Here is a 12,652-nt window from a genome sequence, read left to right on the forward strand (position 1 = left end):
TCTATCTATCTATCTATCTATCTATCTATCTATCTAAATGATGTCTTAATCGTAAATAAACTAGAATTACCGCCTTGTGGTTGTAAGACTTTGCTAACCAGTCAAGTTGCACTTTACATCTATGTCTGTCTAGACTTAAGCACATATACATTTTTAGTAAAATGTATTAAGTGTGTGTCGTTTTTTAGGTGAAATGTGTATGTTTTAACCCGGCAGCACAGCAGATCTATAAAATCACCAGTTTCATGATTAGTGTCACTAACTCAGTATCCAACCAAATGGCTCCCCTTCTCTTCCTCAGTTATGGCATTAAATATTGGGCAGAAAAGAGTTTTTTTCAGAACATTATAATGTCACAGGAAAGTTGACCTTTACCTCATCATTTTGAAAATATTACTTTTGGGGCCTTTTGGCCTTTAATGGACAGCTGAAGACAGGAAAGGGAGGAAAGAGTGGTGACATGCAGCAACTGGCTACGGGTCGGAATTGAGCCAGGTGAGCTACCTGGGCACCTAATCATTTGACATTTGTGTGATATGTTCTCATAACTAGTGTAGGAATCCTTGAGTTATGGCCAAAAATGCATTTTGTGAGCCTTCATTACCAACATTTTGTCCAATTGCAGAGATGCCCAGATGTCCCTGAGATAAGGCAACCACAAAAGTGGGACAGGACCAAAAGTGGGACAGGTCAACAGTGACCATGGCTATTGCTGCACAGAGACAGAAAAATTAAAAGCCAGGATTCAGTGTGGTGCAACCCTGAATGATTTGACAATGTCTACTCACCAGGCACTGCTGACAGGACTCTTTGTTTTGGGTGAATTCTGGGGCTTTGGGAAAGTATTCCCTCAGCTTGGTCCAAACTTCAGAGGAAACCAGCTTCCGTTCAGTCTCCAAAATACTCAGACCCCCTACAGCAAGAACCAACATAAACTTTTATGAGATATACATTTTTTTTACTTTGTAAGAGCAATGGGAGCATATTTTTGTTTCAAAATTGTACAATGTCATAGTTAAAAGTATTTTGTAAGATCATTCTAGATGCTGATGATGGGACAGTACCGTGACAGCAGACAATGTCTTCATTGAAAGTCTTCATCTCGTCCTCGTTGCCCTCTGAGAGCTCTGAGCCGAACTCTACAATCAAACAATTAATAACTCCTGTTATTTTCTTACAAGCAATGAAGCAAAGGCTATTTTTTAAACGGAGTCTGACACAGGGCCCCAGATAAAACGCTATATTACATCACTTCTAGTAATCTTTATGGAAAACAATGATGGTATGATAGCATCCCCGATCTGTTTTAAGCATATAGTATGGTTTTAATTGAATATTCTCTGGTCCAGCAAAGAAAACTAAAATCCTTTAGCACGTTAGCGTGATGTTCACTATCGGGCCCGTTTGTAACCGTTAGGCTACCGACGTTGTTTCAACTGACTTTAACAGTTTGTAGATAACACACTGGACTGTCCTGCTGTTACAGACGTGAACCAAACACAGACAGCTGTCCTGTTCATGGACTTGCAGCGGTGCACGGCTGAAGTTTATGGCACCGCTACGCTGCAGAGTGAATATAGGGGAAGGAGAAACAAAAATCACACCCATTACTCCTACCTTTGCTGTTGTTGTGTGGTCCCTGTCCATTTATCTGGCCATTGTTGTGTTTGGTTTCATGTTCGTCCTCCTCTAGCTGTTCTAAAGCCAACTGCCTCCAGCTTCGCAGAGATGATTTGCTCACCCAGTAGCCTTCACCACTGAGACAGAGACACAGACACACAAACCCATGATTACTTTATAATGCTTTCACACCAAGGGTTCAACCAGGGTTGACTTTGCGTTTGAAAGGGTTAACCCATGTTGACCGACTCAGCTTTGCGACCCAGGTCGAGAGGCCGGGGTGATACAGGTCAACTTTAATGTGAATGTATGTGACAACGTTTAGCTGTTTACTGAACGCGCCACACTCTTTGAGAACCACTGCATTAACCGTTAACAGTTCCTGAGTGTGATTACCTGAGCGTGCGCTTGACGAGGTTGGTGATTTCTTTGAAATCTTCGTTGAGCTGGTTCTTCAGCCGCAGCACTCTGCACCGCTGGCTAACACACTCTCTACACAGAGAGGAGCCTGAACAAACACAAATAAGTGGGATTTGTTAAAATGCAGAAGACATTGTGATTTTAGGAGCAGTCAGAATACATTTCTAGGGATTGCTTTAAGTACAAAGTTGCTAATTTGCCTGCAAATAAGAGCAAACGTAATCACTGCTTTGCTTTCGTAAATCAACTAGTGATGTAAAAAGTACAATATGTAGATGGGATCGCTTACTGTTTGTAAACGCACAGCGTTCAAAGTTGGCCCCTTCTCCCCGGCTCAACGAGCGAAGAGGTAGTCAAGCAAGCTAGAGAGTGAATGAAGAGAGGGAGCGCCGAACAAAGCAGTGAATCAGAGGAATAAAACCTAGTTTTCTGATTGTTTCGCGGCGGTCATGTTCTAAAGCACAAATGAACACGCCCACACCTCAGAGGGAAGGTGCCACGTTGCCGGATTTTGTGCAAATTGAGTTTCATTCTGTCTATGTCAATGTCGGTTGAACATATGCGTTGGTATGAGACTATCGTTTCTTTTCTCTGAGGCCATTTTACTTTTTTAATGCTTTGAAGTGGGAGCGCCGCATATGAACACAATGCTTCAAACTGTGGCAGTGCGACGAGGTGCTAAGCGTATATTCTGACGTGAGCGCTGCACGTTTGGAGTTTGTTTCTGGCTGCAGCAAGAGTTAAAAAACACCTGGTTAACCCTCATGTTGTCATCAGGTCAAATTGACCTGTTTTCCTATATCAATGTTCTTTTTAATTACCCAAAATTAAAGGGACAACATTAATAAAAAGCATCAATAAAAGTGTTGATTTTCAATTTTGACAAGACAACATGAGGGTTAAAACGCTGTGCTCATCAATGTCAACCATTACCCAGCTGGCTAGAGGGCCCGTCTGTCATTTTCAGCTGGGGAAAAATGCTTTGGTGTACAGGTGGCTTTATTTTCTTCATAGTCTTATAACAATTTATAGTCATGTGACATCCCTGCAGCACACAGGGTTAAGGTTATTAAGCATTATTACAAAAGGAAACCAGGCGACCCAAAAAGTGGCATACATGGCCCCCAGAGGGTTGAGAGTTTTATTACTTGCATAATTAGAAGCCATTTTTTAGTTACAGTGAACACCCTGCTCACACAACCCACCCTTGACTGTGTAAAAAATGTTCACATTCTAAAACCTATAAACCCCTAGGACTTATTTATTGTCAGAATAGCAATAGTTTTCGTTGACAAAGAGATTAGTAGGCTCAGATAAAAGATTTGCATCCCATACATTTATGATTTATTTGTGGTGGCCAACCACAATATTAACATTGACTGCCACATATTGATTTTTGATTTTTGAATTGAATTTTTTACTGTTTAAAATGGGTAAAATCTTATTTAATTGTAAAGCTGAACACTGATATTCTCCCAGGCCTGCACAGAATCGATCACTGGCAATTGCAGCCCAATGCATGCTGGTTAGATTTGTGTCTGACTTGATCCCGACTTGCTCTGGCATCATGCACATGTGGGCACCGATAACTTCATAAAATCAAGGTGGCCGCAGGTTTTAGAGCCAGCCGACACAGTTGCTCTTCACCAATTGCAAGACCCAAGGGGACCCCGGGCATGATGTGAAACGTCTGGCTCTCAGCTGATCTAACAACTGATCGGTTCAGAATCGACTCAACAAGATGACGTTTTATATTAACTTTTTATTGTTTTTGAACTGGAGGGGTTTTAATTGCTATTTGTCTGATTTAAAGGCTTATTCTGTACAGAACACATGTGTGGCTGACTGACATTTAGAGATTGGAGAGACTAAATCTATTCAGATTACAGATCATCTACAGTATGTTGTCTATTAACATTAGCAACAGATGTCTTAATAAAAACTGTAGACTGTGTACAAGCTGATAACATTTTATTAAGTCGGACCTAACAGGATGTGAGGGTTTCTGTGACTTCTTGTTCAGCCTGAAGGCTACTGGAAACGGCTGGAAACTGTCCGATTCAGTGGATTTTTGTCACTGCTGCTGCCGCCTGCTCTTGTCCACTTTACAGGCGAGGCGCAGTTCATCTCAAACAAGCCTACTGACAACAGATCCATCTGTCACTAGCCCCTCCTCTCCGTGGACACTGACTGCTTGACAGGAGGTAACATCTACGGCAAAAACTTGCACCTGGACACCCAAACTGCAAGTAGTCTCTCTCTGCCGTTGTTTTTTGCTGACATTAGGTTAGCTAATGGTAGCGCTTGTTCCAGCGAACTAGCATAATGTTGGTTAACTTAACTTAAATTAGCCCAGTTCTATATGAAAAGACAACGGCAGAAAAAACAGACTTAACATACTTGCAGACTCTTTATGTCTCAAGCATACCCGGGGTTTCCTTCAGAAAATTTGTTAGTTAAGGTGGTAGGGTGGGATTTGCCCCCGGTCTGATGGCAAATCGCACCCTACAACCTTACATTATCCTCGGTGACACGCTTTCTTCCACTTTGCCTGACAACTCTTCTCCAAAAAAAGCAGCTCTGAGATAACAGAGCTCAGCTCATAGCTTCACTCACTCAAAGCACTGTAGTAGTATGTAGTGTAGTATGCATTAAATATAAACAGGACACGTAATGTCACTGTGTGTAGTGTTAAATTACGCTAACTGCAAAAGCGTGCAATGATGGAAAAAACTCAAAGCTGCAAAGAGTTGTTTATATGTAAGGTTTTGTACTATTTAAAGAATTGCAATACCACTACCAACACCCGTATCCTTAAAGTGATACAGATACCATTAGAGTACATTTTTTCTACTTCATTCTATACTACTATACGTGACTGGAAGCGTACGGGGCATAAATGCCCCCACCACTTCTGCACTAGTGGGTCAATCACTGTCGCATTATATTGAAAAACGCTTGCACTGATTTGCTAAAAATAGTCATTTGTTACAATATCTGGGTACACAACAGATCAAAAGCAGGTATCGTTAGACTGGAGAAATTTTACTACTGCTACTTGGTACTGGGTTATTTTGATCCTTAAAAAGGTGTTGAGTACCGATACCCAGCCCTAATTAAATGCATACATATTTGAAGATTTTCAGAAATGTTTAGAGTTTTAGAATAGTGATCATTGTGAAACCTACTTCTTTGTAACTATTGAATTGGAAGCACTAAAACCCTGTTTGACTGACCGTCCAGCCGCGGCCCTCCACTGTAGCGGTCGTAGAGGAGCTGAGCAGCTTGCAGGGAAACCCTCTTGGAGTCGGCCACCTTGTCTGGGTGCAGTTTGCCGTGAGAACAAAGGAAAAGGGAGTTGTCGATCTCTGTTGTAGAAGGGGAGTCCTCTAGCCACTTCTTCAACCAGTCCAGGGGAATAAACTCATATGGATCGCCTGAGGAGGGAAAGCAGAGAAACATATCAAACATAAAGAGACACAGGACCTCAGAATTGAGTAAATCCATGCTCATTCTGTGATAACTGACTTTGTGTATATTAGCATTCACATATCTACATCGATGAATATGTAAACGTGTGAAGAATGGTAATTGTATGGAATCAAATGCAACTACTAGGCTCCAATCAACATCTGACTTATTTTTGACAACTGGAAACTGGTGATTTGATACTACAGACAGTGGAGCTGTTGTAAAAGTTAAGCAATATCCCCCCACATCACATCATTGCCCCTTTATTACGCCGTTTGTACTTTTAGCATGTTTTTAACTGAAAGCCAACACAAACATAATGTGTGTTTAGTGTTTCTGTTAAGTGGACTGTGTGTGAATAGGGAATGTTTTTACCGACCGTCTTTTGCGGGTAAAAGCTCGTAGAGCTCCTTCACCTCCTCATGCTTGGCCTTGCCCTTATCCACACTCTGTTTTCTCATGTCGGCCATCTCACAGCACCACTCCTCAAACTTATGGTTGTCTTGGTCCACCAACCTCTGAAGGAAGGCTGGGAGCCAGGACAGAGGTAAAAGACACCATCAGACAAGGCGACATTGACCAGACTGTAGGCTGTCATCTTTTACTATTAAACCACATTTCTCATGACATGTCTTAATACTTTGATGGAAACAAAGATAGTAACCAAAAATGGTTGCTACTTCCTAATCTGGCTGCCATCTTTGTTTGCGTCAAAGAACAAGGACACATTACAAACAAATACGTTAATAAGATTTTTTTTTAATTCTACTCCTCACCTGGCACCTCGACATTGGTCACAGAGGGATCTGCATTCTCCTCTTCCTGGACCTTATACACCAGCATGTAGGCATTTCTGGAGCAGTGGTAGCCTTTACTGCACTTTGGTTTTCGTGCCTGGGACTTGACTGTCTCAGCTAGGGACCGAGAAGACCAACAAGAGAAAGTGAATAGGCTACATTTACAGACATGACCATCAAGTGGCTAAAAGGTACAACTTAACTTGTAATTCTTCATTTTACCAAGTCCCCATCTTCAACATGTTTTTTTAAACAGTAAAAAACATTATTCTATTTTAAAAATACTGAATAACAATTACTATGACTGCTAGAACATAACACTACATAAGGAAGCTAAGGATTTCAGGAAGGTGGAGCTATACAGTGTCCATTTAGTACTCACTCACCAATGTCCTCCTCAGTGCCAAGCTGCAGCTTCTTGCCTTCCATTTTCTCAATTTCCTCATCATTGAATTTGTACCAGTCGCCAGTGCGTGCATCCTTCACATGGGCGATGTAGTGGCCCGAGTAGGCACTGATGCCCCGATGGATGAGCACCGCACTCAGCTCATAAACACACTTCTGGTCTGGAGAAACAGTGTTGAAACAAATATTAACAAAAGACGTCCACTGTTCCTTGGGACTAAGATGTAGTAAAATCGAGCAAGTTGTATAATAGAGCAAGCAGTGTTTTAGTCATCAATGTATTTTTAGCAAGCGGGGAACTTATGTAATAGCAATCCATCACCCAGATGAAGGTTCCCTGCTTTGACATTTTTGCCGAGTTTTCCCCATGAGGACTTTTGAAAATGTCCCTTTTGTTTTCTGAATTTTAAATATTGGTCTTAGTCTTTTTAATTAAAATAAAGTTAAAAAGAGTAGTGTATGCATTTTTTCTTCTTCTGTATAGCTAACACAAGCCAGTAGGCTTTGATTAGTAAGGGAAAGTGCAGAATGTGTGTCACTGATGTACAATGTATAATAATATACAATATATAATGACACACTGATATGCTAATACCTTCTTTTCCTTCCAGGAAAGGCCCCATATCCAGCTGCTCTGGAAAACTGATAAAGGTATTGAGCTTCTTCTTGTGGCCTGTTTGTCTGGGGAAGACAACATGGCTTAGTAAACTTTTTTTGTCATAACAGTAAAAAGTAAACTGATGGCACCCGTAGTGGGCCGGCAGTAGCCCAGTCTGTAGGGACTTGGAAACCAGAGGGTGGCCGGAATTTGAATTTCAGGCCCATGTGTTGTAATAAACAACAGGGTGCGATAAATTACATTTCCCTAATGAGGGATTAATAGAGTACTTCTTAATTAGTACTACAATGACTGACCTATCAAAGACAAAGCGCATGAGCTGCAGGTTGAGGGTTGGAGGAAGGTTGTGCAGTCTGATCCTTCGGGTGGCGCTCTGTTTACTCTGACAACTCTCACAGAAGTAGCGGTTCTCCCCATCCAGCTTCTCTTCCTGCAAGTTGTAGGGCAAGACAGAGCAAAGGGTACTCATTGTGAAAACAACAAATACACACATCAAGACATCTTCAAGCATAGTTGTTTTACTTTGAAAGAAATACACAAGAAATTCTAATTTAAACCAGACGGATAATTTGATTTATTGTTTTTCCTGTGTAGGACATTATAATAGACTGACCCACAATTCTTAGGGAAACCTGTTTTTTCTTTTTTGTTGTATTTTCCTGGTTTTACAGGCTGCAATTCAGTTAAGTGATGTCATTTTTTGAATTTTCCAGACTGTTCTCGCAGTTCTATTGTTTGCCATTACCCACTTAGCCATTATAGCCACATTACTGATGCTAATTTATCACAAATCTCATTGTTTAAATATTTTGTGAAAGCACCAATTGCCAACCCTACATATGGTCGCAATATCGTTATCGAGGTATTTGGTCAAAAATATTGTGAAATTGGATTTTCTTTAATTGCCCAGCCCTGTAGGTGGTTGTAGAAAATTGCGGTGTTACTTTTGCTCGCAAAGTAACGGCATCATCATTGGGGATGTATACATTTATTTAGCCAACTTTAACATTGCTGGGTTTCAGGGACACGTTTTGTCCCTGTTCCTAAAACATATTTTCTCACATTATTCTCCACTGTCTTTCATACACATACCCCCCACCCTCCTGTTTCCTTTGTCACATAAATTAACAAACATTTGTTATTTGTTGATGCAGATAAGGGAGAAATTAGATGTATCTATTTTGATGCAACGGATGTCCCTGCTAATTAATACAAAGACAGCTCAATTGTTGTCCTAAAAACATGAGATTGCATAGAGGCCTGAATGTAAGGAATGAAAGCTACCTTCAGGAACTCTGTGACACACTCTGTGAGGTTCTTATGGCCCTGGATGTTCAGCTCCAACTCGTAGAATCGGGACGGCAGCGCAGATGATCGTCCACACTGGTTACATCTGGAAAACCGCCAAAGTGGGGTTTAAAGAGACATGCGTTCCAACAGAGCATCTCATACTAAGGGTGAACACAGGTGAAGCAGCCATGGGCAGTATGAGAATAACAAAGTGTTTTTTTTTTAACATTAAAGCAGGTAAACATGTCCTAGTAGTATCACAAAATACAAGTGTGAACCTGAAAATAGGTCCACTTTATGACTCTCCCACTGAGCAGAATTAAGCAAGTTCACATCATTTTGGTTTATAACATATTTTGTTTCTTTTAGGGGGTGAGGAAACACTGATGGCAGAATGCTCAGAAACATCCTTCCAGAGTGGGGTGAAAGATGTTTTCCTCACTTCCCGGTGTTATCATTTATTTATCTCCCATGTACTACAAATGGAACATACTGGCCACCTTCTCCTTCTCTAAATTCTTCCACGCAACAAAACTGAAAAGAAAGATGTCCTCATCTGCCAAAATATTATTCACTCTTTGTGATTTGTTCAGAAAGATAAACAAAATTCCTGGACTCTGGATGCAATAGCACACAGTTAACACAATGCATATTGTGACATTTTGGGGAGATCTGATGTCCAATCACTTTATGACACTTTTTCACTTACATCGAACTTGTGTCAGGTTTTGAGTAATTGAGTACTTACACAGTAACATAGGAGAACTGTCCACAGAATTGCCGCTGGATGACATTCTGCAGGTTGGGGCTCTTTTGCTTGGACAGCGTATCCTCCAATAGAGACAAGAAAAGTTTTGAAAACTCCTGGGCATCCTGAAAATACAAGGTTTGAATTCAATTTCAATGCACTGTAAAGAAACTAAGTCACCAAAACCAAATCAATAATAAACATGCTGGCACCCCCCATTGTGTGTGTTTGTTCTGATGTGTAATTGTGAAACTGGAAGTTGGTTAATCACCTTTGATCACCTTAAAATCAGTTTTTTGTCAGTTGGTCCAATTTCAAGACATCACTTTGGACTTTGATAAGCCCTGATGAGTTTTGAGATTATATTTGGTTGTTTACGCATTGAGACAAAAGTGACTAAGTGACAAAATTCTGAACACAATTCCCAAAACAAAGAAAAATCAGGAAATTGGGACCCTCGTGAAATAAATATCTACAATCACCTTTCAACAAACTGTGAAACCAGCCCTGTGTTTCTAAATTAAAGTTATGATAATTTGCTAATAGTTTTATATAGTGATTTACCTGCTGTTGTCCTGTGTCCAGGCCCAGTGCTTTGACCAGCCCTGAAGGGTCGATGTATTTCCTGTTGCTGTTCTGCAGGAGTGCAAACAGATACTGCAGATGCTCACAGATGGACTGAGGCTCGTAATCTGAAAAAGACAGAGATGTCAGTCCGAGAGAATGAAATTATTTCATCATATAAAAAAAAGTAAGATGTGTGAGTTTGCATTGTCATTCTAGCCTCATTCATGCTCGGGCACTAGCCAATATATAAGCCAATTTCTGTCAAATCAATTTAAAACAACAATATTTGAAAAGAAAACACTCAAGATTGAAAAAGAAGGAATCACGCCTTCAACAACATGGTGTTTGGGATGTTTAGTTCACTGTTACTTCCGACAGCAAGTAGTGTGGTTTATATTTTATTGGTCTCCAAAATAATTAGAAATATAATAAAACATAAATTGATGTTTATCTTTTCTTTGGGTAAAACATCTAGTGGGACATTGTTCAGTATTGGTAGAGTGCCTTCTGCTTTAATTTGTGCAAAAATGTCAAACAATCTAATGGATATTATATTTGTTTGGATTATGTTATTCTATTCTAGTTGGGTTAAGAGCCAAGACATTACTTTCAATATGGCATTATCCTGATTTGGTACATGTCAAAATACAGTAAATCAGAATTTTCTTAAACAATTTGATAAATACTGGTTTTAGCAGTCTTAAATTTATGCAGACATGAGCACAGGGTAAGCAAATGTTGCTAATGGCGACAGTAAAACCCAATGTTAATATTGTTAATATTACACAGTGCCAAGATGCTGAGACATGCACTACATAAAGTGTATGCATACAAAATTGAAATGCTTAAATTCAGGCTAAATCATGCTGATCTAAACCAGGAAATGACTAACAAAGAAGCATCCCCAGTATTTTTTTATTTTTTTAAATTAGTTTTTAGTTATACCAGACTCAATATTGTGTTCCTGTGCTCGGGAATTGTGGCACTGATAGAGACTCCTACGCAGCTCCAGGTTGTGGAACCAAACTTGCAGGAATGTGTTGACGTAACATGTTGCACCCAGGTTTGTCAGGCCAACAAATGTGTTCTAGAGGGGGGCAAAGACAGAGAGATGCACAGGGTGAGAGAAAGACATAAGATTGACTCTTGTCTCTTTAGATATTCTTCCATTTCTGGCCCTTAGACAACTCTCCAGGAACTCAGCAGTCCACTTACAACCTATGTGTGATCTGAGAAAAGAAGAAATACCTTGTCTCGACGCTCTGAATTTGGGTCATCAATATTGTGAAAAGCATTTTCATCAATATCCCCAAGCCACGCCTGTTCACCAATCCCCACAAGACAGTTGGGATTCCCTTTGCAGTTCCTCCTGCAAGAGCAAGGCATGATTATAAACCTTACTGAACCAATACATACTTTAGAAGAAAGTAACTGCATCTATTTATTATGTGGAGTCAAAGGTAGTTTAATTTTCCTGACAAAATATGTTAGTTTATTTAAGTTCTACATAAAAACCTGCACAGCCTTTAAAATTAGCCTTTTCTATGGTAAGGAGCCAGAGCAAGATAAAGTTCAGCAACATTTCAACGGTACGAATAAGTGCTCTACTTGGTGCCTACTGCCTACCATACATTATAGTTATTTTGTGGTATTCCGAATTAAAGAGTGCAATGGATCTTCATGACATTTCATACAAAGTCTACAGAGCTGCCCTGCTATGACAGGTTGTCCACAAGTAAGGAAACAATTCAGACTGTTGATGCACATAAGCCTCCCTCAGCAAACTGGCCGTTACGTCCTCAAAATTCAAATTAAATTATACATCTGCAACTGGTATTCTTTACTGTCACATGCTAGCACAACAGAGATGTGTGGTTCAGACATGTTTTAATAGTGAAACGTTACCTGCAGGTTGCTCTCTTGCAGGCCGGGAGATTGACGCGATATGCTAGCTCGATATGTTCCAGCCTGATTTCTTCTGGTTTTACAGTTTCCACCCAACGCCAAGCCGCTTTCTCCAACTGTAAACGGGGCGCCATAATCCTACGATGTAACGTTAACCACAAAGTCAGATAACGTTACATAAGTAGAAAAAACAACAACATTGCTATGGCCTAAGGTTAGCCAAACTGTTTCCAGCAATGCTAACATAGCGGGCTAACAGGGGCTAAATAATTTAATGCAGGTCATAGCTTGGTTCTTACGAAGCAACCTACCGTTAGCTATGTTGTGCTACTTAACCTAGCCAGCTAATATGAGCTTACTAGTCTCCCCACTGCCATATAAAACTTAAAAGGCGACATTAGCACACCATACATCGCAACGACACATATAGCACTGAAATACAATGAATCCCGACAAACAGTGTTGCGGGGTAACCCCGGGAATAAGGACTACCGTCGTGCTAATGGTTGGTAGCTAGCTAGCTAAAATGTAGCTAGCCCGACCCGGCAGTGTTAGCAAGCCCATTTCCCAGCATTTTCCATGTAACGCTACCAAGCTAACGTAACGAGTTTATTGTGTTAAGGTAAAATAGTATCGAACCTTTCATGCGTGCAGCTGCTTCACCCAAATATTGAATGTATTTTTACATTTTATTCACGATTTATTTTAGATTTAGCGCCCTTGCGTCAATTTATAAATAAATAATTTCTCCGCTCAAAATCAACACGACGTCTATTAGTGACGTAGTCGACGTCTCTTTGTTGTGACTGG

At 40.3% G+C, this 12,652-nt stretch overlaps 1 protein-coding gene across 6 annotated transcripts in view; it reads right to left on the reverse strand.

Annotated features, from left to right (window-relative positions):
* The window catches only part of usp48 (ubiquitin specific peptidase 48), a 22,215-nt gene extending 9,563 nt beyond the window's left edge, over window positions 1-12,652 (reverse strand). For 2 of the 6 annotated variants that reach the window (XR_004331598.1, XM_032513167.1), the window contains exons 1-17: window positions 12,482-12,651; window positions 11,843-11,980; window positions 11,186-11,306; window positions 10,883-11,024; window positions 9,935-10,062; window positions 9,371-9,495; window positions 8,617-8,725; window positions 7,629-7,762; window positions 7,309-7,394; window positions 6,695-6,874; window positions 6,288-6,425; window positions 5,891-6,040; window positions 5,277-5,477; window positions 2,017-2,128; window positions 1,618-1,757; window positions 1,065-1,139; window positions 789-913 (exon numbers count right to left, since the gene is read on the reverse strand). Coding sequence is in view for 3 of the 6 variants with exons in the window: in XM_032513167.1 (XP_032369058.1) it covers window positions 789-913; window positions 1,065-1,139; window positions 1,618-1,757; window positions 2,017-2,128; window positions 5,277-5,477; window positions 5,891-6,040; window positions 6,288-6,425; window positions 6,695-6,874; window positions 7,309-7,394; window positions 7,629-7,762; window positions 8,617-8,725; window positions 9,371-9,495; window positions 9,935-10,062; window positions 10,883-11,024; window positions 11,186-11,306; window positions 11,843-11,976 (2,100 nt within the window). In the remaining 3 variants the exon portion in view is untranslated. Of the gene's footprint in view, window positions 1-788; window positions 914-1,064; window positions 1,140-1,617; window positions 1,758-2,016; window positions 2,129-2,329; window positions 2,403-5,276; window positions 5,478-5,886; window positions 6,041-6,287; window positions 6,426-6,694; window positions 6,875-7,308; window positions 7,395-7,628; window positions 7,763-8,616; window positions 8,726-9,370; window positions 9,496-9,934; window positions 10,063-10,882; window positions 11,025-11,185; window positions 11,307-11,842; window positions 11,981-12,153; window positions 12,442-12,481 lie in introns of those variants that run through there. The other 4 variants (XM_032513168.1, XM_032513170.1, XR_004331599.1 and 1 more) reach the window with 4 other exon arrangements.

Source organism: Etheostoma spectabile, chromosome 4 (assembly GCF_008692095.1).
Source record: "Etheostoma spectabile isolate EspeVRDwgs_2016 chromosome 4, UIUC_Espe_1.0, whole genome shotgun sequence".
Classification (NCBI taxonomy): domain Eukaryota; kingdom Metazoa; phylum Chordata; class Actinopteri; order Perciformes; family Percidae; genus Etheostoma; species Etheostoma spectabile.